At 45.1% G+C, this 27,031-nt stretch overlaps 1 protein-coding gene and 1 long non-coding RNA gene across 3 annotated transcripts in view; one reads left to right on the forward strand and one right to left on the reverse strand.

The window, feature by feature from the left end:
* Positions 1-12,684: 12,684 nt before the first annotated feature.
* LOC134736640 (uncharacterized) lies at positions 12,685-15,804 on the reverse strand. The gene is made up of 2 exons (XR_010120756.1): positions 15,710-15,804; positions 12,685-15,493 (listed from the first exon to the last, which is right to left on the reverse strand). It is a non-coding gene; the product is annotated as an uncharacterized lncRNA (long non-coding RNA).
* Positions 15,714-27,031, forward strand: part of RAD51 (RAD51 recombinase) — a 38,552-nt gene continuing 27,234 nt past the window's right edge. The window contains exons 1-3 of one of the 2 annotated variants that reach the window (XM_055278746.2): positions 15,714-16,123; positions 19,164-19,252; positions 22,041-22,178. In XM_055278746.2, coding sequence (XP_055134721.1) covers positions 19,166-19,252; positions 22,041-22,178 — 225 coding nt within the window. In that variant the 5' untranslated portion in view covers positions 15,714-16,123; positions 19,164-19,165. The remainder of the gene's footprint in view (positions 16,124-19,163; positions 19,253-22,040; positions 22,179-27,031) is intronic. The other variant, XM_055278748.2, reaches the window with a different exon arrangement.

Below are 27,031 nucleotides of genomic sequence, written 5' to 3' on the forward strand. Positions count from 1 at the left end.
CACACCCAGCTAATTTTTTGTACTTTTAGTAGAGACAGGGTTTCACTATGTTGGCCAGGATGGTCTCGATTTCTTGATCTCATGATCCACCCACCTCGGCCTCCCAAAGTGCTGGGATTACAGGCATGAGCTACCGCTCCGCGCCTCAATTATTTAAATTTTTAGCTCCCACAAATAAGTGAGAACATGCGAAGTTTGCCCTTCTGTGTCTGGCATATTTCATTTACTGTAATGACCTCCAGTTCCATCTATGTTGTTGTAAATGACAGGATCTCATTCTTTCTTTTGGCCGAATAGTACTCCATTGTGTGTATGTACCACATTTTCTTTATCCATTCATCTGTTGATGGGCACTTAGGTTCCTTCCAAATCTTGTCTATTGTGAATAGTGCTGCAGTAAACATGGAAGTGCCGATATCTTTTTGATAAACTGATTTTCTTTCTATTGGGTATACCCCTAGCTGTGGGATTGCGTGATCATATGGTAGCTCTATTTTTAGTTTTTTTTTTTTTTTTTTTTTTTTTTTTGAGATGGAGTCTCACTCTGTCGCCAGGCTGGAATGCAGTAACATGATCTTGGCTCATGGCAACCTCTACCTCCCATGTTCAAGCGATTCTTCTGCTTCAGCCTCCCGAGTAGCTGGGACTACGGGTGTGCACCACCACGCCCAGCTAATTTTTGTATTTTTAGTAGAGATGGGGTTTCACCATGTTGGCCAGGATGTTCTCAATCTCTTGACCTCGTGATCTGCCTGACTCGACCTCCCAAAGTGCTGGGATTACAGGTGTGAGCTACCACACCCGGCCTGTTTTTAGTTTTTTAAGGAACCTCTGAAGTGTTGTACATAGTAGTTATACTAATTTTCATTCCCACCAACAGTGTACAAGGGTTCCCTTTTCTCCAGATCCTTGCCAGCATTCATTATTCCCTGTCTTTTAGATAAAAGCCATTTTAACTGAGGTGATATGATTCTCATTGCAGTTTTGATTTGCATTTCTCTGATGATCGGTGATGTTGAGTACTTTTTCATATGCCTGTTTGCCATTTGTATGTCTTTTGAGAAATGCCTATTCAGATTTTTTGCCCATTTTTAATTGGATTATTAGATTTCTTGTCTATTGAGTTGTTTCAGCTCCTAATATATTCTGGTTATTATTATTATTATTATTATTATTATTATTATTATTATTATTATTATTGAGATGGAGTCTTGCTCTGTTGCCCAGGCTGGAGTGCAGTGGTGCAATCTCAGCTCACTGCAACCTCCACCTCCCAGGTTCAAGCAATTCTCCTGCCTCAGCCTCCCGAGTAGCTGGGACTACAGGTGCATGCCACCACGCCTAGCTATTTTTTTGTATTTTTAGTAGAGACAGGGTTTCACCGTGTTAGCCAGGATAGTCTTGATCTCCTGACCTTGTGATCCGCCTGCCTCAGCCTCCCAAAGTGCTGGGATTACAGGCGTGAGCCACTGTGCCCGGCTTGGTTATTATTATTATTATTATTATTATTTGAGACAGAGTCTCGCTCCATCGCCCAGACTGGAGTGCAGTGGCATGATCTTGGCTCACTGCACCCTCCACCTCCCAGCCTCAAGCAATTTCCCTGCCTCAGCTTCCCAAGTAGCTGGGATTACAGGTGCACACCAACACACTCAGCTAATTTTGTTTTTTTTGTTTTTTGTTTTTGTAGAAATGGGGTTTCATCATGTTGGCCAGGCTGGTCTTGAACTCCTGACCTCAAGTGATCCACCTGCCTCGGCCTCCCCAAGTGCTGGCATTACAGGCATGAGCCACCACACCCAGCCTATATTCTGGTTATTAATCCCTTGTCAGATGGATAGTTTGCAAACATTTTCTCCCATTCTGTGGGTTGTCTCTTCACTTTGTTGATTGTTTCTTTCGCTGTGCAGAAGTTTTTTAATTTGATGTGATCCCATTTGTCCATTTTTGCTTTGGTTACCTGTTTTTTTTTGTTTTTTTTTTTTTTTTTTTTTTTGAGAAGGAGTCTCGCTCTTTCACCCAGGCTGGAGTGCAGTGGCGCTATCTCGGCTCACTGCAGGCTCTGCCCCCCGGGGTTCACGCCATTCTCCTGCCTCAGCCTCCCGCGTAGCTGGGACTACAGGCACCCGCCACCTCGCCCGGCTAATTTTTTTTTTTGTATTTTTAGTAGAGACGGGGTTTCACCGTGTTAGCCAGGATGGTCTTGATATCCTGACCTCGTGATCCGCCCCCCTCGGCCTCCCAAAGTACCGGGATTACAGGCGTGAGCCACCACGCCCGGCCTGGTTACCTGTTTTTTTTTTTTTTTTTTTTTTTTTTTTTTTTTTTTTTTTTTTTTTTTTTTTTTTTTGAGACGGAGTCTCACTCTGTCGCCCAGGCTGGAGTGCAGTGGCGCAATCTCGGCTCACTGCAAGCTCCGCCTCCCGGGTTCACGCCATTCTCCTGCCTCAGCCTCTCCAAGTAGCTGGGACTACAGGCGCCCGCCACCACACCCGGCTAATTTTTTTGTATTTTTAGTAGAGACGGGGTTTCACCGTGGTCTCGATCTCCTGACCTCATGATCCGCCCGCCTCGGCCTCCCAAAGTGCTGGGATTACAAGCATGAGCCACCACGCCCGGCCTTGTTTTAATAGTTTCATAGTTTGAGGTCTTAGATTTAAGTCTTTAATCCATTTTGATTTGATTTTTGTATATGGTGAGAGATAGGGGTCTAGTTTCATTCTCATACATGTGGATATACAGTTTTCCCAGTACCTTTTATTGAAGAGACTGTCCTTTTTCCAGTATATGCTCTTGGCAGCTTTCTCAAAATGAGTTCATTATAGATGTATGGATTTATTTGTGAGTTCTCTATTCTGTTCCATTGGTCTATGTGTCTATTTTTATGCCACTACCATGCTGTTTTCAATATTATAGCTCTGTAATATAATTTGAAGTCAGAAAATGTGATTCCTCCAGTTTTGTTCTTTTTACTCTGGATAGCTTTGGTTATTCTGTATCTTTTCTGGTTCCATATACATTTTAAGTTTGTTTTTTCTATTTCTATGAAGAATGTCATTGGCATTTTGATAGTGATTGCATTGAATCTGTAGATTGCTTTGGATGGTATGGACATCTTAACAATATTTATTCTTCCAATCCATGAACATGGAATATCTTTCCTTTTTATGTGTCCTTTTTAATTTCTTGTATCAGTCTTTTTTTTTTTTTTTGAGACGGAATCTCTCTCCATCCCCCAGGCTGGAGTGCAGTGGCATGATCTCCACTCACTGCAAGCTCCGCCTCCTGGGTTCATGCCATTCTTCTGCCTCAGCCTCTTGAGTAGCTGGGACTACAGGTGCACACCACCACATCCAGCTGATTTTTGTATTTTTAGTAGAGACAGGGTTTCTTTTTTTTTTTTTTTTTTTGAGACGGAATCTCGCTCTGTCGCCCAGGCTGGAGTGCAGTGGCGCAATCTCGGCTCACTGCAAGCTCCGCCTCCCGGGTTCACGCCATTCTCCTGCCTCAGCCTCCCGAGTAGCTGGGACTACAGGCGCCCGCCAACACGCCCGGCTAATTTTTTGTATTTTTAGTAGAGAGGGGGGTTTCACCGTGTTAGCCAGGATGGTCTCGATCTCCTGACCTCGTGATCCGCCCACCTCGGCCTCCCAAAGTGCTGGGATTACAGACGTGAGCCACCGCGCCTGGCCCTCTTTTTTTCTTAGTCTGGCTATAGGTTTGTCAGTTTTATCTCTTCAAAAAAAAAAGCTTTTTGTTTTGTTGATTTTTGTATTGTTTTCTTCATTTCAAATTCATTTATATCTGCTCTGATCCTTATTATTTATTTTCTTTTCCTAATTGTGGGTTCAGTTTGCGCTTACTTTTCCAGTGCTTTTTTTTTTTTTTTGAGATGGAGTCTTGCTCTTTTGCCCAGGCTGGAGTGCAGTGGCACAATCTCAGCTCACTGCAACCTCCACCTCCTGGGTTCAAGGGATTCTGCTGCCTCAGCCTCCCGAGTAGCTGAGATTACAGGCACATGCTACCATGCCCAGCTAATTTTTGTATTTTTCGTAGACATGGGGTTTCACCATGTTAGCCAGGCTGGTCTCGACCCCTGACCTCAGGTGATCCACCTGCCTTGGCCCCAAAATGCTGTGATTACAGGCCACCATGCCTGGACATTACTTTTCCAGTTCTTTAAGATGTATCATCAGGTTATTTACTTGAAGTTTTTGTTATTTTTTGATGTAGGCACTTATAGCTATATATTTCCCTCTTAGTACTGCTTTCACTGTATCCCATAGGTTTTGGTATATTGTGTTTCCATTATCATTCTTTTCAATAAATTTTTCAATTTCCTTCTTAATTTTTGCATTGACCCACTGTCAGGAGCATATTGTTTAATTTCAATGTGTGTGTATATTTTCCAAAATTCCTGTTGTTATTGAGTTCTAGTTTTATTCCAATGTGGTCGGAGAAGATGCTTGATAATATTTCAATTTTTTGAATGTTTTAAGACTTGTTTTGTGTTCTAACATATGGTCTATCCTTCAGAATGATCCATGTGCTGAGGAGAAAAATGTGTATGCTGCAGCCATTGGATGAAATGTTCTATAAATATCTATTAGGTGCATTTTTTCTATAGTGCAGATGAAGTCCAATGTTTCTTTGTTGATGTTCTGTCTGGGAGAAAAGGGGTCTAGGAGATCTGTTCAATGCTGAAAGTTGGGTGTTAAAGTGTCCAGCTATTATTGTATTCAGGTCTATCTCTCTCTTTTGCTCTAATAATATTTGCTTTTTTTAATCTGAGTGCTTTAGTGTTGGGTGCATATATATTAATAATCATTATATCCTCTTGCTGAATTGGCACCTTTATCATTATATAATGACCTCCTTTATCTATTCTTACAGTTTTTGTCTTGAAATCTATTTTGTCTGATATAAGTATAGCGACTCCTGTTCTCTTGGTTTCCATTAGCATGGAATATCTTTTTCCATCCCTTTATGTTAAGTCTATGTGCATCTTTATAAGTTAAATGTGTCTCTTGTACACAAGAGATCATTGGGTCTTGTTTTTTTATCCATTCAGCCACTCTGTGTCTTTTGATTGGAGTGTTTAGTCCATTTACATTCAACGTTATTGGTAAGTAGGGACTTACTCTTACCTTTGTTTCCCGGTTGTTTTGTGATCTTCTCTTCCTTCATTCCTACCTTCCTGTCTTCCTTTTAGTGAAGGTAATTTTCTCTGGTGGTATGCTTTAATTTCTTAATTTTTATTTCTTGTGTATCAATTGTATGTTTTTCTATCTGAGGTTACTATGTGGCTTGCAAATACTGTCTTACAACTCATTATTTTAAATTGATGACAACATTGATTGCATATACAAACACGCAAAAAGAAAATGAAAAGTCTACACTTTATTTTCCTGCTTTTTAACTTTTTGTTTCCCTTTGTCTTATTGTACTATCCATGTCTTGAAAAGTTGTAGTTAAGGCCAGGCGTGGTGGCTCACACCTGTAATCCCAGCATTTTGAGAAGCCAAGGTGGGTGGATCACGAGGTCAGGAGTTCAAGACCAGCCTGGCCAAGATGGTGAAATCTCGTCTCTACTAAAAATACAAAAATTAGCTGGGCGTGGTGGTGGGTGCCTGTAATCCCAGCTACTTGGGAGGCTGAGGCAGAGAACAGCTTGAACCTGGGAGGCAGAGTTTGCAGTGAGCCAAGATTGCACCACTGCACTCCAGCCTGGGTGACAGAGCGAGACTCCGTCTCAAAAAAGAGAAAAGAAAAGTGTTATTTTTGATTGGTTAGTCTTTTTTTTTTTTTTTTTTTTTTTTGAGACAGAGTTTCACTCTTATTACTCAGGCTGGAGTACAATGGCACAATATCAGCTCACTGCAACCTCTGCCTCCTGGGTTCAAGAGATTCTCCTGCCTCAGCTTCCTGAGTAGCTGGGATTATAGGAGCCCACCACCACGCCTGGCTAATTTTTTGTATTTTTAGTAGAGACAGGTTTTCCCATGTTGACCTGGCTGGTCTCGAACTCCTGACCTCAGGTTATCCACCCGCCTCTGCCTCCCAAAGTGCTGGTATTACAGCCATGAACCACCTAGCCTGGGTCATTATTTAGTCTTTCTACTTAAGACAAGAGTAGTCTACATACTACCATTACAGTCTTGAAATCTATTTTGTCTGATATAAGTATAGCGACTCCTGTTCTCTTTTGGTTTCCATTAGCATGGAATGTCTTTTTCCATCCCTTTATGTTAAGTCTATGTGCATCTTTATAAGTTAAATGTGTCTCTTTGTTAAATGTGTCTCTGTGCTTTTTGTGTGTGTGCTTACTATTACCAGTGAGTTCTGTACCTTCAGATGATTTCTTTTTCTTTTCTTTTCTTTTCTTTTTTTTTTTTGAGACAGAGTCTCACTCTGTCACCCAAGCTGGAGTGCAGTGGTGCGATCTTGGCTCACTCCAACCTCCACCTCTTGGGTTCAAGTGATTCTCCTACCTCAACCTCCTGAGTATCTGGGATTACAGGCACCCGCCACCACACCCAGCTAATTTTTGTATTTTTAGTAGAGACGGGGTTTCGACACATAGACCAGGCTGGTCTCAAACTCCTGACCTCAGGTAATCTGCCCACCTTGGCCTCCCAGAGTGCTGGGATTACAGGCATGAGCCACTGCACCTGGCCCAGATGATTTCTTTTTACTCATCAACATTCTTTTCTTTCAGATTGAGGATCTCCCTTCAGTATTTCTTGTAGGACAGGTCTGGTGTTGATGAAATCCCTCAGCTTTTGTTTGCCTGGGAAGGTCCTTCTTTCTTTTCAATGGAAACCTTACAAGCAAGGAAAGAATGGGATGACAAGGAACACTTTAAATATGTCATGCCATTCTCTCCTTGCCTGTGAGGTTTCCACTGAAGTCTGCTGCCAGACATATTGGAGCTCCCTTGTGTGGTATTTGTTTTTTTCTCTGTTGCCGCTTTTAGGGCCCTCTCTTTAACCTTGACCTTTGGGAGTTTGATTATTAGTAGTAGTCTTATTTGGGTTAAATCTGCCTGGTGTTCTATAACCTTCTTGTAGTTGAATATTGTTTTTTTGTCTAGGTTTGGAAAGTTCTCTGATATTATCTCTTCCTTTGAGTAAGTTTTCTTTTATTTTTATTTTTATTTTATTTTTTTGACGGAGTCTCTCTCTGTCGCCCAGGCTGGAGTGCAGTGGCGCGATCTCGGCTCACTGCAAGTTCCACCTCCCAGGTTCCCGCCATTCTCCTACCTCAGCCTCCCAAGTAGCTGGGACTACAGGCGCCCGCCACCATGCCTGGCTAATTTTTTGTATTTTTAGTAGAGACGGAGTTTCACCGTGTTAGTCAGGATGGTCTCGATCTCCTGACCTCGTGATCCACCCGCCTTGGCCTCCCAAAGTGCTGGGATTGCAGGCGTGAGCCACTGCGCCCGGCCATATTTTTGTTTTCTTTTACATTTTTTAGATGGCTTATTCTGAAAATTTTTCTATCTCTATCTCTTTCTCTGCCTCCTCTTTCAGGCCAATAACTCTTAGATTTTCCCCTTTTGAGGTTATTTTTTAGATCCTGTAAGTGTGCTTCATTTTTTATTCTTTTTTTGTCTTTTGTCTTGAATTTCAGTTTTCTCAAAACAGCTATTTTGAATTTTCTGTCTAAAAGGTCAGAGATATCTCTGTTCCTCCAGGATTGGCCCTTGGTGCCTTATTTAGTTTGTTTGGTGAGGTCATATTTTCCTGAATGGAAATGATCCTTGTAGCTATTTGTTGGTGTCTGGGCATTGAAGAGTTAGGTATTTATTGTAGTCTTCACAGTCTGGCTTTGGGACTTGGGCCCAAAGCCCAATGACGCTGTGGTTTTTGCAGACTCAGAGGTACTGCCTTAGTAGTCTTGGCTAAGATCTGGAAAAATACTCTAGATTACCAGGCAGAGACTCTTGTTCTTCCCTTACTTCTCCCAAACAAATGAAGTCTCTCTCTCGCTCTCTGTCCTGAGCCACCTGTAGGTGGCAGTGTGGTGCTGCAAGCATCTGTGGCCTCACCACTGGGACTGCACTGGGTTAGACCTGAAGACAGCACAGCGCTGATTATTTTTTATTTTATTTATTTATTTATTTATTTATTTATTTATTTTATTATTTTTTTTTTTTTGAGACAGTCTCTTGCTCTGTTGTCCAGGCTGGAGTGCAGTGGCACAATCTCGGCTCACTGCAAGCTCCGCCTCCTGGGTTCATGCCATTCTGCTGCCTCAACCTCCCGAGTAGCTGGGACTACAGGCGCCCACCACCTCGCCCAGCCAATTTTTTGTATTTTTAGTAGAGATGGGGTTTCACCGTGTTAGCCAGGATGGTCTTGATTTCCTGACCCCGTGATCCGCCCACCTTGGCCTCCCAAAGTGCTAGGATTACAGGCGTGAGCCACCGCGCCCGGCCTGATTTTTTTTTTATTTATTTTTTATGTATTTATTTATTTTTTTGAGATGGAGTCTCACTCTGTCGCCCAGGGTGGAGTGCAGTGGCATGATCTTGGCTCACTGCAACCTCCGTTTCCCGGGTTCAAGCAATTCTCTGCCTCAGCCTCCTGAGTAGCTGGGATTACAAGCACCCGCCACCATGCTTAGCTAATTTTTTTGTATTTTTAGTAGAGATGAGTTTTCACCATATTGGCCAGGCTAGTCTCGAACTCCTGACCTCAAATGATCGGCCCACCTTGGCCTCCCAAAGTGTTGGGATTACAGGCGTGAGCCACCACACCCGGTCAGCACTGGGTCTTGCCCAAGACCTTTCCCTTCAGGGCAGCGAGATCCACCAGGTCCCAAGTGTGTCCAGAGATGTTGTCTGGGAGCCAGGGATTACAGTAAAAATTTTAGCAATTTCCCTGATGTTCTATTCTTTAAGCTAGCCCACCTCTAAGCCCAGCCTCACACTAGGAATTGCCTAGGAATTGCAGTCCTTGTGTCCTAGACTGCCTCTCAAGTTTATCTAGGACCCCAGAGAAACTCAAGTTCCAACCACTGGGATGGGCAATTCCTCTCTGGCTAGGGCTGGTCCAAATGTTTTTTGCATGCATTGGTGCTGGGCTCATGGCTTTATTCTCTTCTATGACAGGGCAGCACTGAGTTCAATGTAAAGTACCCCAGTCACTGTGCTTTCTCTCCCCAAAGTGCACAGATTCTCTCTATACCACATGGCTGCTGCCAGGGGATGGGGGAGGGGTGGCATTGGTGATTCAAGACTGCCCTCCTCAATGCCTTTTTAGTGATATGAAGTTAAAACCATGTACTATGATCGCTCAACTGATTTTTTGGTTCTTGTTGTGGTACTTTTCTGTGTGTCGATAATTATTAAAATGTGGTGTTCCAAAAGCAGGGACAGAGTGTAGCCTTCTATTCTGCCATCTTGCTCTGCCTCTTCACTAGTGAGTTTTGTATGTTCAGATGATTTCTTGCTCATCAACATTCTTTTCTTTCAGAATAAATATCCTTTAGGATTTCTTATAAGATAGGTCTGGTGTTGATAAAATCCCTCAGCTTTTGCTTGTCTAGGAAAGTATTTATTTCTCCTTCATGTTTGGATATACTATCCTGGGATAAAAGTTTCTTTCTTCAGCAGTTTGAATATGTCATACCATTCTTTCCTTGCTTGTAAGGTTTCCACAGATAAGTCTGCTGCCAGAAGTATTAGAGCTCCTTTGTATGTTATTACTTTTCTCTTGCTGCTTTTAGGACTCTTTCTTTATCTCTGACCTTTAGGAGTTTCATTATTACATGACTTGAGGTAGTCTTATTTGGGTTAAATCTGCTTGATGTTCTATAACCTTCTTGTACTTGAACATCAATATCTTTCTCTAAGTTTGAGAAATTCTCTGATGTAATCCCTCTAAATAAACTTTCCACCCCTATTTATCTCTCTATCTCCCTTTTAAGGCCAGTAACTCTTAGACTTCCCTTTTTGAGGCTATTTTCTAGATTCTGTAGTGTGCTTCGTTTTTTACTCTTTTTTCTTTTGTCTCCTGTGACTGTGTTTGTTCATTCCTTCCTTTCTTCCTTCCTTCACTCCCTCCCTTTCTTTTTCTTTTCTTTCATTTTTTCTTTTTTTCTTTTTCCCTTCCTTCCTTTTTTTTCGTTTCTTTCCTCTTTCTTTCTTTCTCTTTTTCTCTTTCTTTCTTTCATCTTTTTTTTTTTTTTTTTTTTTGAGACAGTTTCACTCTTGTTGCCCAGGCTGGAGTGCAATGGCGCCATCTCGGCTCACCACAACCTCTGCCTCCTGGGTTCAAGCGATTCTCCTGCCTCAGCGTCCTGAGTAGCTGAGATTACAGGCATTTGCCACCCCGCCCGGCTAATTTTATATTTTTAGTAGAGACGGGGTTTCTCCATGTTGATGTCAGGCTGGTCTTGAACTCCTGACCTCAGGTGATTCGCCCACCTCGGCCTCCCAAAGTGCTGGGATTACAGGCATGAGCCACTGCACCTGGACTTTTTTTTTTTTTTTAAAGAGCCTCACTCTGTCACTCTGTCACCCAGGCTGGAGTGCAATGGAACAATCTCAGCTCACTGCAACCTCTGCCACCTGGGTTCAAGTGATTCCTGTGCCTCAGCCTCCTGAGTAGTTGGGACTACAGGTACGTGCCACCATTTCCTGGCTAATTTTTCCATTTGTACTAGAAACGAGGTTTTGCCATGTTGGCCAGGCTGGTCTTGAACTCCTGACCTCAGGTGATCCGCCCACCTCAGCCTCCCAAATGCTGGGATTATAGGCATTATAATAATACTCTGTTAAAATACTCTGATGCATTCTTCCGTACATCAACTACATTTTTCAGCTCCAGTATTTCTGGTTGATTCTTTTAAATTATTTCAATTTCTTTGTTAAATATATCTGATAGGATTTGGAATTCCTTCTCAGTGTTATCTTGAATTTTACTGAGATTTCTCAAAAGAGCTATTTTGAATTCTCTGTCTAAAAAGTCATATATTTCTGTTTCTCCAGGATTAGTTCTTGGTGCCTTAGTTTGTTTGGTGAGGTCATGTTTTCCTGGATGGAACTGATGTTTATGGATGTTTGTCAGTGTTTGGGCATTGAAGAGTTAGATATTTATTGTAGTCTTCACAGTCTGGGCTTGTTTGTACCTGTCCTTGGGAAGGCTTTTCAAGTATTCTAAGGGACTTGTGTGTTATGATCTAAGTCTTTGATCACTGTAGCTGTATTAAGGGGCACCCCAAGCTCAGTAATGCTGTGGCTCTTGCAGACTATTAGAGATACCAACTTGGTGGTGTTGGGTAAGATCTGGGAGAATTCCCTGGATTACCAGGCACAGACTCTTGTTCTCTTCCCTCACTTTCCCCCAAAGTCTCTGTCTCTCCATGCTGAGTCGCCAGGGTCTGGGGAACGGGTGGCACAATCACTCCTATGACCACCAGCACTGAGACTGCACTGGGTCACCCAATGCCCATGGTGACCACTGCCTCGCTACTGCCTATGTTAAGGCCCAAGGGTGCTACAATCAGCAGGTGGTGAATCCAGCCAGTCTTATGTCCTTCCCTTCAGGGCAGTGAGTTCACCTTGGCCCTGGGTGGGTCCAGAGATGCCATCAAGGAGCCAGGGCCTCAAGTCAGTAACCTTAGGACTCTACCTGGTACTGTATTATACTGCAGCTAAGCTGGCACCTATGTTGTAAGATGAAGTTCTTCCCACTCTTCCCTCCTCTTTCCTCAAGCAGAAGAGTCTCTCCCCATGACCACTACGGCCTCAGTCCCAGGGCAAGTACTGCCTGGCTACCACCAAAGTTCACTCAAGGCCAAGGGCTCTTCAGTCAGGTTGTGGTAAATGCTGCCATGCCTGGTTGTCTCCCTTTAGGGCAATGGATTCCCTTCTGGCCCAGAGCAGTTCCAGAAATGCTTTCCAGGAGGCAAGGCCTGGAAATGAGGACCCTGGAAGCCTGCTTGTTGCTCTACTCCACTGTGACTGAGCTGGTACCCAAGGTGCAAGACAAAGTCCCCTTTATTCTTCCCTCTCCTTTCCTCAAGCAGAAGGAGTCCCTACCCATAGCCACCACAGCTGGGAATGTGCTGGGTCACATCTGAAGCCAGCATGGCTCTGAGTCTTACCCAAGGCCTGCCATGAGTACTGCCCGACTATTCAGGTCCCAGTGGCTCTTTAGTAAGCAAGTGATGAATCCTGCCAGGACTGGGTCCTTCTCTTCAAGGCAGCAGGCTCCCTTCTAGCCCAGGATGTGTCTAGAAATGTCATCCAGCAGCAAGGGCCTGGAATGAGGCCTCAGGACTTTGCCTGGTGCCCGATTCTATGGTAGTTGAGCTGGTATCCAAGATACAAGACAAAGTTCTCTTTACTCTTCCCTCTCCTCTCCTCAATCAGGAGGAAGGAGTCTCTCCTAGAGCTGTGAGCTGCACTGCTTGGGGTTCTGGGAGGGGTGATGCAAGTACTCCCTTGGCCACTCCAGCTGGTATCTCACTAGGTTGTGTGCACCCCAAAGTCCGCTGGCTCTGAGCCTAGCACGGCACAAGGACTTGCCCAGGAATTGCGGTCCCTGTGGCCTATCGGGGGAAATTCAGCCAGATATCAGGGGAAATTCACCCCCAATATTTCACATAGGTTCTTTTCTATTTTCCCTAAGTGTCAGGTGGTTTGAGAAACAAAGGGACAGAGTACAAAAGAAAGAAATTTTAAAGCTGGGTGTCCGGGGGGGACATCACATGTTGGCAGGTTCCGTGATGCCCCCTGAGCCATAAAACCAGCAAGTTTTTATTAGTGATTATCGAAAAGGGGAGGGAGTGTACGAATAGGGTGTGGGTCACAGAGATCACATGCTTCACAAGGTAATAAGATATCACAAGGTAAATGGAGGCAGGGCGAGATCACAGGACCACAGGACGGGGCGAAATTAAAATTGCTAATGAAGTTTCGGGCACGCATTGTCATTGATAACATCTTTTTTTTTTTTGATAACATCTTATCAGGAGACAGGGTTTGAGAGCAAACAACCGGTCTGACCAAAATTTATTAGGTGGGAATTTCCTTGTCCTAATAAGCCTGGGAGCACTACGGGAGACTGGGGCTTATTTCATACCTACAGCTGTGACCATAAAAGATGGCCACCCCGAAGCGGCCATTTCAGAGGCCTACCCTCAGGGATGCATTCTCTTTCTCAGGGATGTTCCTTGCTGAGAAAAAGAATTCAGTGATATTTCTCCCATTTGCTTTTGAAAGAAGAGAAATATGGCTCTGTTCCACCCAGCTTTCCGGCAGTCAGAGTTTAAGGTTATCTCTCTTGTTCCCCGAACATCGCTGTTATCCTGTTCTTTTTTCTTTTTTTTTTTTTTTTGAGATGGAGTCTTGCTGTCGCCCAGGCTGGAGTGCAGTGGCACGGTCTCAGCTCACTGCAAGCTCTGCCTCCCGGGTTCACGCCATTCTCCTGCCTCAGCCTCCCGAGTAGCTGGGACTACAGGCATGCGCCACCACGCCTGGCTAATTTTTGTAGTTTTAGTAGAGATGGTGTTTTGCCATCTTGGCCAGGCTGGTCTTGAACTTGTGACCTCGTGATCCGCCCACCTTGGCCTCCCAAAGTGCTGGGATTACAGGCTTGAGCCACCGCGCCTGGCCTCTCCTTACATGTTTTGTTGTTGTCGCTTGTTTTTTGGGACAAGGTCTCACTCTGTAGCCCAGGCTGGAGTGCAGTGGCCCATCATAGCTCACTGCAGCCTTGACGTCCTGAGCTCAAGCAGTCCTCCCACCTCAGCCTCCGGGATAGCTGAGACCACAGGCACAAGCCACCACGCCCAGCTTATTTTTTTCTGAGATATGGGGTCCCACTATGTTGCCCAGACTGGTCTCCAACTCCTGAGCTCAAGCGATCCTCCCCGACCTTGGCTTCCCAAAGTGCTGGGATTACAGGTGTGAGCCACCGTGCAGGCCTTATATGATCTTAAGCCTCTGGGCCCGGCGTGGTGGCTCACGCTTGTAATCCCAGCACTTTGGGAGGCTGAGGCGGGCGAATCACGAGGTCAGGAGATCGAGACCACGGTGAAACCCCGTCTCTACTAAAAATATAAAAAATTAGCCAGGCGTGGTGGCGGGCGCCTGTAGTCCCAGCTACTCGGAGAGGCTGAGGCAGGAGAATGGCGTGAACCCGGGAGGCGGAGCTTGCAGTGAGCCGAGATTGCGCCACTGAACTCCAGCCTGGGCGACAGAGCAAGACTCCGTCTCAAAAAAAAAAAAAAAAATGATCTTACGCCTCTTCATATCCTGAACTAAATGTAACCCTCCAGTTGCGGCACTTGGTCTGGCACTTTTCCTCCCTCGCCAGATAGTACTAATCTTTAATCACGTAGTTCGTTTCCATGCCCATACTACCCTATTTGCTTATAATGTCTTCCACTTCGCCCAAGAAACCCTACTCAGCTAGCTTGTGGTGTTGTTTTGACACAGTCTTGCTCTGTCGCCCAGGCTGGAGTACAGTGGCGAGCTCTCGGTTCGCTGCAACCTTCTCCTCCTGGTTTCAAGCGATTCTCCTGCCTCAGCCTTTCGAGTAGCTGGGATTACAGGCATGTGCCACCAAACCTGGCTAATTTTTGTATTTTTTACTGAAGACGAGGTTTCACCATGTTGGCCAGGTTTATCTCCAACTCCTGACCTCAGGTGATCCACCTGCCTTGGCCTCCTAAACTGCTGGGATTACTGGCGTGAACCACCGCGCCCGGCCCTACTCAGCCTTTAAAACCGGAATCACGGGTCAAAACTTTCTGGTAAACCACGATACGGCTTAGGTTATGAAATTCAATGCCCCCTTCCTCTAAAGTCCTGCAAATCTCCAGTAAAGCCCCACAGATTGACGAATATTCCAGCCATTTCCCTCTCCCCTCCGCTAGCTCCATTTCCCACTTCTTTTTTTTTTTTTTTTTTTTTGAGACGGAGTCTCGCTCTTTCACCCAAGCTGGAGTGCAGTGGCGCGATCTCGGCTCACTGCAGGCTCCGCCCCCCGGGGTTCACGCCATTCTCCTGCCTCAGCCTCCTGCGTAGCTGGGACTACAGGCGCCTGCCACCTCGCCCGGCTAATTTTTTGTATTTTTAGTAGAGACGGGGTTTCACCGTGTTAGCCAGGATGGTCTCGATCTCCTGACCTTGTGATCCACCCGCCTCGGCCTCCCAAAGTGCTGGGATTACAGGCGTGAGCCACCGCGCCCGGCCCATTTCCCACTTCTATCCATCTTCTCGAGCTTCCTCAGCTCCTCCACCCCCATGAGGCCTGGAAAGCACCTGGCTCCAGGAATGTGAGTCAGAGGCTCAGAGCGACCAGAAGTGCCAAAAGCTGACGTTCAGATACTGCCGAAACAAACCACAAGAGCGCTAAGGCCCCCGCTAACAGTCCAGCTGGGGTGAAGGTGGGAACTCGCGGACCCGCCGGAGGTGCATGTCGGGAGATGTAGTCCCGGGCCAACGCATTACCTCTTGGGAGTTGTGGTCATCGAGCTGGTAAACAGAAGACGGCAACTCGGATAAGTCTTCCCCTACCGCCCCCTGAAACCCCTCGCCCCACCCGCGAGGGACTGGGGTAGGAGTAGGGGCATTGCCGTGGTTGGCCTCGAACTCCTAGGCTCAGACGATCCTCTCGCCTCGGCCTCCCCAGCAGCTGGGACTACACGTGTGAGCCACCGCCCCCGGCATAAAGTTTGAATTAGTCCTTACGCAAAAAGGGAAGAGGGCAGTCTGTAAACTCCCGCAAGATCAAGCTCTCGAGCTCCCGTCTTGGGTTAGCGCGCAGGGCGGAAGCGGGGAGAAGGCGGATCCGGGAGGCGGGGATACGTTACGCCGACGCGGGCGTGACCCTGGGCGAGAGGGTTTGGCGGGAATTCTGAAAGCCGCCGGCGGAGCGCGCGCAGCGGCCAGAGACCTCGCCCTAAGGAGAGTGCGGCGCTTCCCGAGGCGTGCGGCTGGGAGCTGAAACTCATCTGGGTTGTGCGCAGAAGGCTGAGGCAAGCAAGTAGAGAAGTGGAGCGTAAGCCAGGGGCGTTGGGGGCCGCGCAGGTCGGGCGCGTGCCACGCCCGCGGGGTGAAGTTGGAGCGCGCGGCCTGCTGGAGAGGGGAGCGCTGCGGACCGAGGTGAGTGTGTGAGGCGCAGGCTGGGCCCTCCAGAGCCGCGGCCCGTCCTCGCCCACCTGGGTCCTGGCCGGTCCAGTGCTCAGCGGCAGGTGGGGCCTCCGCGCGCAGTGAAACGCGGACGTGGCAGGGCGTGTCCGCGCCCGACCGACCCTTAGCTGCTGGGGCGAAAACACAAGTGGACCCCAGTCTTTAGAACTAGGGGAGAAACATTAGAGCCTTTATAGGCAACACCCATTTTATAGGTTCGAGCGAGAAGTCCGAGATCAGAGCGGTGTAGCCACAGCTGTTTAATATCACAGCCGGGGCTTCCGGATTCCTGGTCTGTCTTTCCATTACACCGTGCTTAGAAAGTACCAATCTCCAATTGCCAAAACAGTATTTTCGTCATCTAATGCGGAAAACCATTCACATGATGCCTAGAGAATGATCTGAAGTGAGGTTTGGTTTTCTTAAAACTTTTTTTGAGATGGAGTCTCGCTCTTTCGCGCAGGCTGGAGTGTAGTGATGCCATCTCGGCTCAGTGCAACCTCCGCCTCCCGGGTTCAAGCGATTCTCCTACCTCAGCCTCCCGAGGAGCTGGGATTACAGGCTCCCGCCATCACGCCCGGCTGATTTTTGTATTTTTAGTAGAGACGGGGTTTCACCATGTTGGTCAGGCTGGTCTCGAACTTCTGACCTCAGGTTATCCACCCGCCTCTGCCTCCCAAAGTGCTGGGATTACAGGCGTGAGCCACTGCACCTGGCCCCTGTTTTTTTTTTTTTTTTTTTAAACTTCTAAAGCGAAATGTAGTATACGTGTAGAAAAATTCACATTGACAACTGTATACAACTCCGTGAATTATTACAAAATATACTGGCCGGGCGTAGTGTCTCACGTCTGTAGTCCCAGCACTGTGGGACGTGGAGGCGGGAGGATGATTGAGCACAAGAGTACGAGAACAGCCTGGTCAAGATAGTGAGACCGGCATCTTTACAAATAGGAAAAACTAGCCAGCCATGGTGGCGTGCACCTGTAAGCCCAGCTATTTAGGAGACTGAGAAGGGAGGATCTAGCCTGGGAGGTATAAGCTGCAGTGAGCCATGATCAGGCCACTGCACTCCCACCTGGGCAATAGAGCAAGACAAAATGAATATACACCCACGTAATCACCACTTAATAGAATGGTCCTCAGAAGACTTCCTTGTGTAGCATTTAATATTTTCCCCTCTTTTTACAGTGGTAACTGCTGTACTGGTTTCTAATGAGATTAACTAATGTTGCTTGTTTTTGAATTTTATATAAAAATACATCAGGAGTGTTGAGTGTTTCGTTGTTTCACATGCTTGCCAACACGATATTTTTCAGCCTTTTAAATTTTAACTATTCTGCTGGTCACACAGTAATGTCTCAACGTGATTTTAATTTTCCTGATTACTAATGATGTTGAACATTTGTTCGTAGTTTTTGCCCATTTTGATATCTTACATGCTTGTTCAAATCTCTTGCCTATTTTTCTATTGAATTGTCTTTTTCTTACTGATGTGAAGTTCTTTATATACTGGTTATCCGCCCTCAGTTATGTTTGTGCTAAATGTTTTCTCCTCCACTGTGGTTTGATTTGTCATTCTCTTAGTGGTGTCCTTTGATGAATAGAAGTGCTGAATTTTTTTTTTTATTTTTTATTTTATTTATTTGTTTATTTATTTATTTATTTTTCCTATTGAGACAGAGTTTCGCTCTTGTTGCCCAGGCTAGAGTGCAATGGCACGATTTTGGCTCACGGCAACCTCCGCCTCCCGGGTTCAAGCGATTCTCCTGCCTCAGCCTCCTGAGTAGCTGGGATTACAGGCATGTGCCACCACGCCCATTTAATTTTGTATTTTTCTTTAGTAGAGACAGGATTTCTCCATGTTGGTCAGGCTGGTCTCGAACTCCTGAACTCAGGTGATCTGCCTGCCTTGGCCTCCCAAAGTGCTGGGATTACAGGCGTGAGCCACAGTGCCCAGTAGAAGTGCTGAATTTAAATGTAGTTCAGTTTTCAGTCTTTTCCTTTTTGGCTAGTGCACTATGTATCCAGTTTCAAGAAATCTGTTTCTGTCCCAAGGTTGTGAAAATAATAAGTTTTACTTTGTTTTTGACAGATGATTGTACATATTTATGAGATACAAGATGATATTTCAATATGCATATACATTATATAATGAATGATCAAATCAGGGTAATCACCATATCCATCAGTTAAACACTTGTCATTTCTCTTTGTGATGAGAGCATTCAAAGTACTCTCTTCTGGCTATTTTGAAGTATACATTACATTAGTGTTTACTGTAGTCACCCTACTGTGAAATAGAACCCTAGAACTTATTCCTCCTATCTAACTGAAACTTTGTGCCTGTTGACCAACCTCTCTCCTTCCTGCCACCCCCTGCAACGGCTGCGTTCTCCTCAGTCTCTGGTTACCACTCTTCGTTTGTTCCTTGTATGAGATGGACCTTTTTTTTTTTTTTTTTTGAGACACAGTCTCTCTCTGTCATGAGGCTGGAGTACAGTGGTGCGATCTTGGCTTACTGCAATCTCTGTCTTCTGGGTTGAAGCCATTCTCCTGCCTCAGCCTCCGGAGTAGCTGGGACTACAGGTGTGCGCCACCACACCCTGCTAATATTTGTATTTTTAGTAGGGACGGGGTTTCGCATGTTGGCCGGGATGGTCTCGATCTCCTGATCTCGTGATCCGCCCGCCTTGGCCTCCCAAAGTGCTGGGATTACAGGCATGAGCCACTGTGCCCCGCCAAGATCAACTTTTTTAGATTCTACATATAAGTGAGATCATGCAGTATTTGTCTGCAAACACATTTATAATGTATAATGGGGTATATAAAAATAAGTAAAACTTGGCCCTTACACTGAAGGAATATAAAGCAGGAGAACGGAGAGGCGCAATAAGAGAATGGCCTTGGCTCTTCCTAAAGTCTTTTTGTTAGAACTAGCTAGATAGAAGATGGGGAGAGAGATGCACCTTATTTCTCTAGTGTTTATACTGATAAGCATTTGTATTTTTCAGTAATGGCAATGCAGATGCAGCTTGAAGCAAATGCAGATACTTCAGTGGAAGAAGAAAGCTTTGGCCCACAACCCATTTCACGGTTAGAGGTATGTGGTTAGTTGCTAATTTTGGAATTATATACTAGATTCTTCTACCTAGTGGAAGGTATTACAACCTTTACATAAAATATAGGTTTACTACCAAGGTCAAGACCCAAATTAGACTTTTCAGAAGTGTTGTCAATAATCCTGTGGAAAGGCTGCAGATCATTGCTGAATATGTCTGGCAGGGCCTCTTCCTTTGTCAACAATTCTCTTCCTACTTTATCACTTTTATTTCTGAGAGCTGGACTGTCAGAAACTAAGGCCTAGGATCCCATGGTGGAATCTCTGTGCTAGTTTTTTTGTTTGTTTGTTTGTTTTGATGGAGTTTCGCTCTTGTTGCCCAGGCTGGAGCGCGATGGCGTGATCTCGGCTCACTGCAACCTCTGCCTCCCAGGTTCAAGCGATTCTCCTGCCTCAGCCTCCCAAGTAGCTGGAATTACAGGCATGAGCCACCACGCCCAGCTAATTTTATATTTTTAGTATAGACAGAGTTTCTCCATGTTGGTCAGGCTAGTCTCGAACTCCTGACCTCAGGTGATCCACCCTCTTTGGTCTCCCAAAGTGCTGGGATTACAGGCATGAGCCACTGCACCCAGCCTGTGCTGTTTTTTGGTTTGTTTTTTAAGAAATGGGTCTTAACTGTGTTGTCCAGTTTGGTCTTGAACTCCTGGCCTCAAGCAATCCACCTGCCTCAGCATCCCAAACTGCTAGGATTACAGGCATGAGCCACCATGCCTGGCCAAAGCATCCTGTGCTATTTGCACTAAGCATGAAAGTGCTGTTCTGGGAATTATAGTGGCCTGGGCCAGTTATGCAAGGAAGACAGGGAAGCACCTTCTCTCCATTGACCTAGATTTGTGCTGTCAGCTGTCATTGGCAGAGAGAAGGGTGTGGTGGTGTTATGGTATAAGAGACAAGCTCCAATTCAGGATTCTGCACAAGAACATTAAGCACCAGAGCTGAGGCCTTACACTCTTTCTGTCCATTGTATAGAGACTGCCCTGTGAGTGCAGCTGATTTGGGCTAAGTAGGAGGAAAGCAGAGAAAGACTTGATTCTTCTGTCTCTTGTTTTCATATTTCCCATCTCTGACTAATCTTCAAGACTCTAGAAGTTAGGAGTGCAAAAAGCTAATTAAAAAAAAAAGACTCTAGAAGTTACTTAAATGAATTTGTGATAAACATTTGAAAGTTCAGAGTCATAACTTCTGGTGCCATGAGCATCCTTATACATGCATATTGCGTAAATATTAATAGCAGACATGGCTTATGTTGGCAAACTAATCTCTCCCTTCTTCTAAATTCTCCCAACCCCTGAATACACCCACATTCACCTACTAACTCATGTTTTCCCAGAAGTCATGGTTTTGGTGGCTAATGAAACCAAAGCTGACTTGAATATAGGAAGAAAGAGGTGTCTTTGGGTGGTTTGTTTTGAGAAGAGGTATAAAAGTCCCTGACAAAAAGTAGTTTTCCTCACTGTTAATGTCAGTTGTTAGAGCAGAGCTTTCCAGTCATTGTTCAACAAAAAGGGTATTGATAGGCCAAGATAGTGGTCTTTACATCCTGAGCAGCCTTATCTATTTACCCTACCATAGTGTAAAAATACCGTTTTTTATGTGTGCTTGATGTGGAAAGTGTTGAGCAACACCGTCTTAAAGTGGTCTTGTAGGGCCCAAGGTCTCAGATCATTTAGGGTCACAAAAAAAGGTTGGGAGTTTTTTTTTTTTTTTTTTTTTTTTTTGAGACAGAGTCTCGCTCTGTCGCCCAGGCTGGAGTGCAGTGGCGCCATCTCGGCTCACTGCAAGCTCCGCCTCCCGGGTTCACGCCATTCTCCTGCCTCAGCCTCCGAGTAGCTGGGACTACAGGCTCCCGCCACCGCGCCCGGCTAATTTTTTGTATTTTTTAGTAGAGACGGGGTTTCACCGTGGTCTCGATCTCCTGACCTCGTGATCCGCCCGCCTCGGCCTCCCAAAGTGCTGGGATTACAAGCGTGAGCCACCGCGCCCGGCCTTTTTTTTTTTTTTTTTTTTTTTTGAGACGGAGTCTCGCTCTGTCGCCCAGGCTGGAGTGCAGTGGCGCAATCTCGGCTCACTGCAAGCTCCGCCTCCCGGGTTCACGCCATTCTCCTGCCTCAGCCTCTCCGAGTAGCTGGGACTACAGGTGCCCGCCACCACGCCCGGCTAATTTTTTGTATTTTTAGTAGAGACAGGGTTTCACCGTGGTCTCGATCTCCTGACCTCGTGATCCGCCTGCCTTGGCCTCCCAAAGTGCTGGGATTACAAGCGTGAGCCACCGCGCCCGGCCTGGGAGTTACTTTTTAATTCCAATTGCTAAAAGGAGTTCTTTTTAATGTACATGGCATAGTGCTAGTTTAAAATTATTGATTTTGATAATGGAAAGATTGTTAATTTGTTATTAAGTACCTCATATATAGGGCTCATTTTTCAGCTTTTGCATATAATACAGTAGGCTCTCTGTATCTCCGGATTCTGTATCAGCAAATTCAACAAACTGTATATCAAAAATTCAATCAACTACATAGCAAAAAAAAAAGTATACAGGAGGATGTACATAGGTTATATGCAGGTAATACGCCATTTTATATAAGGGCCTTGAGCATTGTTGGATTTGTTACCTGCTGGAGGTCCTGGAACCAACTTCCCATCTCCCCACCCCAGGATTTCAAGGGACAGTTGTATTACAAGTCTTCAAGCACTTCTGTGAAGTATGTAGGACACATAACATCTGTGTTAGATTAGAGAACTAAAGCTTAAATTTCTTCATTTGCAGCAGTGTGGCATAAATGCCAACGATGTGAAGAAATTGGAAGAAGCTGGATTCCATACTGTGGAGGCTGTTGCTTATGCACCAAAGAAGGAGCTAATAAATATTAAGGGAATTAGTGAAGCCAAAGCTGATAAAATTCTGGTAAGTACAGCTTACTTAACCTAGGGAGGCATTAGTGGGAATAATACAAAAGGGAACGTAGTGAAAGACTTCTTCCTTCTATGTCTCATTCTTCTGTCATCTCATTCTCCTTTCCAGGGGTGACCGTTACCTGTTTTCTTTTCTTTTTTTTTCTTTGAGACAGGTTCTCGCTCTGTCACACAGGGTGGAGTGCAGTGGTGCCATCTCAGCTCACTGCAACCTTCACCTCCTAAGCTCAAGCAATCCTTCCACCTCAGCCTCCCAACTAGCTGGGACTACACTACAGGCACATGTCACCATGCCGGAGTAGTCTCAAACCCCTGAGCTCAGGCGATTCACCTACCTCAGCCTCCCAAAGTGCTGGGATTATAGGTGTGAGCTACTGTGCCTGGCCTATTTATTTTTCTAGCTTCATATAGTTCTTTAACATACATACTTCCCCATGGTTACATTTTGTTCTATGAACCTATTCCCTCAGTGTTTATATAGTTACACAGTTTTATTGCCTTTACCCTTTTACCCTTGAAGTTTTTATAAGTATAAAGCAGAATTTTTTTTTTTTTTTTTTGAGACGGAGTCTCACTCTGTTGCCAGGCTGGCGTGCAGTAGCATGATCTTGGTCTACTGCAACCTCCGCCTCTCAGGTTCAAGTGATTCTCCTGCCTCAGCCTCCTGAGTAGCTGGGACTACAGGTATGTGCCACCACACCCAGCTAATTTTTGTATTTTTATTAGAGACAGGGTTTCACCATGTTGCCCAGGGTGGTCTCGATCTCCTGACCTTGTGATCTGCCCACCTCAGCCTCCTAAAGTGCTGGGATTACAGGCGTGAGCCACCGCGCCCCACTGCAAATATTTATTTATAAAATTGTATTTTCATGTATCGATTACTGTTAGCGTTAGATACATTTATTGGATTACTCAAATAAATGAATATTTGTTGAAGTGGTTGCTTGCTTAATTGGAAATAAGAGTTCTGAGTCCCTAACAGTACTTTCGTTAAAAGATTGTCATATTGACTAAGCCAGTAGGGGTCCCTAAAGTCATTGTGTTTTTGCTTTTTGGGCATCAGTTTTTGTGAATGAACAGATGCTGACAGGATCTTTTCTTTTTGCCTTGTGAGATCTTGGTTTCAGAAATCAAGTCACTTCTCTGTTTCTATGAACACAAAAATGCAAACCTAGAATACATGATTTGAGATGCAATATGGTATAGACTTATGTGTCTTTACTTTTCAATATTTTATGTTCTTAGTTTCTGGCCAGTAAAGATTATGATTGTATTGTTTGTTTTCCCTTTTTTTTTTTTGAGGCAGAGTCTCGCTCTGTCACCCAGGCTGGAGCGCAATGGTGCAATTTTGGCTCTGCTCACTGCAACCTCTGCCTCCCGGGTTCAAGTGATTCTCCTGCCTCAGCCTCCCAAGTAGCTGAGATTACAGGCTCCCACCACCACACTTGGCTAATTTTTGTATTTTCAGTTGAGACGGGGTTTCACCATGTTGCCCAGGCTGGTCTCAAACTCCTGGCCTCAAGCAATCTGCCCGCTTCAGCCTCCCAAAGTGCTGAAATTATAGGCACTAGCTACTGCGCCCACCTTTTTTTTTTTTAAAGAAAAAAAAAACAGTCTCACTCTGTTGCCCAGGCTGGAGTGCAATGGCATGATCAAAGCTCACTGCAGCTTCAAACTCCTGGGCTCAAGGAATTCTCAGCCTCCTGAGTAGCTGGGACTACAGGCACATGCCACGAGCCTGACCATTTCTACCAGTTTCGTCTTTGCTAATACCTTCTCCTGTTTTTCACCAAGGGAAGTAGTCTATATTCCTTGAGCTCCCGTGGCTTTTTTTGTTAGTACTTCTCATATTACCCATCACATCTACTTGTACTATAGTTATTTTGTATAGTTTATCTTCCTGATTAAGTTAAAAGCTCTGTGAAGGCAAGAATCAGCTCTTCTTTTTCTCCATATCCTTCAGAGTCCTTGGGACTATGTTTCATACAGAGTAAGTGTCTAGTACATGTTTGTTGCACTGAAATGACAGTGAGTATATGAATTGGCCAGGCTGGTCTCAAAATCCTGGCCTCAGGTAATCCGCCCATCTCAGTATCCCAAAGTGCTGGGATTACAGGCGTGAGCCACTGCACCTGACCCTGCAATGAATTTTTAAATGAAATATTAAGTATATAGAAAAGCTTAGAGAATAAACTTTTGTTGATTTTTCAGCTATTTGTTGATTTTTTTTTCTTTTTTGAGACGGAGTCTCGCTCTGTCGCCCAGGCTGGAGTGCAGTGGTGCAATCTCGGCTCACTGCAAGCTCCGCCTCCCGGGTTCACGCCATTCTCCCGCCTCAGCCTCTCCGAGTAGCTGGGACTACAGGTGCCCGCCACCACGCGGGGTTTCACCGTGGTCTCGATCTCCTGACCTCGTGATCCGCCCGCCTCGGCCTCCCAAAGTGCTGGGATTACAAGCGTGAGCCACTGCGCCCGGCCGATTTTTTTTTCTTCATGGGAAATTTTAAAATTATAAAAGTTTAATCTTTTTACTTTCTACGGGTCTATTTAGATTTTCTTCTTAAGTGAGTTTTGGTAGTTTATCTTTCTAAGAATTTGCTTATTTCATCTAAGTTACCTAACTTGTTGACGTAGAGTTGCTCACAGGGTTTCCTTATACTACTTTTTATTTACATAAAGTCAGTAGTAATGTCCCCTCTTTCATTCTTGATTTTAGTAATTTGAGTCTTTTCTCTTTTTTTCTCGGGCAATGCAGCTAAAAGTTTGTCAATTTTGTTGATGTTTTCAAAGAACCAGCTTTTGGTTTCATTGATTTTTCTCTATTATTCTGTCCTCTACTTAATAGTTTCTACCCTAACCTGTATTATTTCCATCCTTCTGCTTGTTTTGTTTTGTTTGCTTTTCTTTGGAAGGTTAGGTTATGATTTATCTTTTTTATTTTTAGAGACAGAGTCTTGTTCTGTCACTTACGTTGGAGTGCAGTGGTGCGATCATAGCTCACTGCAGCCTCCAACTCCTGGCTCAAACAAACCTTCTGCCTCAGCCTCCCAGGTAACTAGGACCACAGGCACGTCCCACCATGCCCTGCTATTTATTTTATTTTATTTTATTTTACTTTACTTTTTTACTTTATTTTACTTTACTTTTTTTATTTTATTTTATTATTTTATTTTATTTTATTTTATTTTATTTGAGATGGAGTCTCCCTCTGCCCAGGCTGGAGTGCAGTGGCGTGATCTCTGCTCACTGCAACCTCTGCCTCTTGGGTTCAAGCAATTCTCCTGCCTCAGCCTCCCGAGCGGCTGGGATTACAGGCGCGTGCCACTGCGCCCAGCTAATTTTTAGTAGAGACAGGGTTTCACCATGTTAGCCAGGATGGTCTTGATCTCCTGACCTCCTGATCTGCCTGCCTCGGCCTCCCAAAGTGCTGGGATTACAGTTGTGAGCCACCGCACCAGGCCTTTTTTTTTTTTTCTTTTTTCTGACGGAGTCTCACTCTGTTGCCCAGGCTGGAGTGCAGTGGCGTGATCTCGGCTCACTGCAACCTCCGCCACCCGGGTTCAAGCAATTCTCCTGTTTCAGCCTCCTGAGTAGTTGAGACTACAGGCGCACACCACCACACCCAGCTAATTTTTGTATTTTTAGTAGAGATGGGGTTTCACCATATTGGACAGGCTGGTCTTGAACTCCTGACTTTGTGATCTGCCCACCTCACCCTCCCAAAGTGCTGAGATTCAGGCGTAAGCCACCGTGCCCAGCCACGCCTTGCTAATTTTTTTTTTTTTTTTTGAGATGGAGTCTCGCTGTGTTTCTTAGGCTGGAGTGCAGTGGTGCAGTCTCGGCTCACTGCAACCTCCACCTCCCAGATTCAAGTGATTCTTCTGCCTCAGCCTCCCGAGTAGCTGGGACTACAGGCTCGTGCTACCACGCCCGGCTAATTTTTGTATTTTTAGTAGAGAGGAGGTTGCACCATGTTGGTCAGGCTGGTCTTGAACTCCTGACCTTGTGATCTGCCCACCTCAGCCTCCCCTGGGATTACAGAGGTGAGCCACCACACCCAGCCACCCTGCTAATTTTAAAACATTTTTAGAGCCAGGGTCCTGCTTTGTTACTCAGGCTGGTCTCAAACTCCTGGCCTCCAGCAGTCCTCCCACCTCAGCCTCCCAAAGTGCTGGGATTACAGGCATGAGCCACCGCACCTAGCCTTCTTTTCTAATATAGCTGTTTATACCTATGAATTTCTCTCTAAGCACTGCTTTTGTTGGAGCCCATAAGTTTTGGTATATCTTCATTTTCATTCATTGCAAAAATATTTTCTGATTTCCCTTGTCATTTCTTCTTTGACTTGTTGCTTATTTAGGAGTGTGTTGCTTTCTTTTTCATATTTGTGAATGCACTTACTTTTCAATTTTAGAATCAACCCATAGCGCTATTATAGAACACTTATCTGTAATTACAAAATAGAATGTGAATGTTTTCAGCCAGACAACATGAAAGGAAAGGTACAGCTGATAGAGGTGGGGAAGTAGCCATGGAGAGAGAAAAGATTGAAGGGCAAATGTCCTCATTTTTACATAGTAGGAAGTTAAGGAATACAGTCTGCGGTTGATGGAGCAGGAAATGAAGGTGTACTGTATTGTCATTTTTGTCATAAATTGGGCAAAACACATATGTATGTATCTATAATAGTTTTTTTTTTTTTTTTTTTTTTTTTTTTTTTTGAGACAGAGTCTTGCTCTGTTGCTCAAGCTGGAGTACAGTGGCACGATCTCGGCTCACTGCAAGCTCTGCCTCCCAGGTTCATGGCTTTCTCCTGCCTCAGCCTCCCGAGTAGCTGGGACTACAG

Source organism: Symphalangus syndactylus, chromosome 5, assembly GCF_028878055.3.
Source record: "Symphalangus syndactylus isolate Jambi chromosome 5, NHGRI_mSymSyn1-v2.1_pri, whole genome shotgun sequence".
NCBI classification, from domain to species: domain Eukaryota; kingdom Metazoa; phylum Chordata; class Mammalia; order Primates; family Hylobatidae; genus Symphalangus; species Symphalangus syndactylus.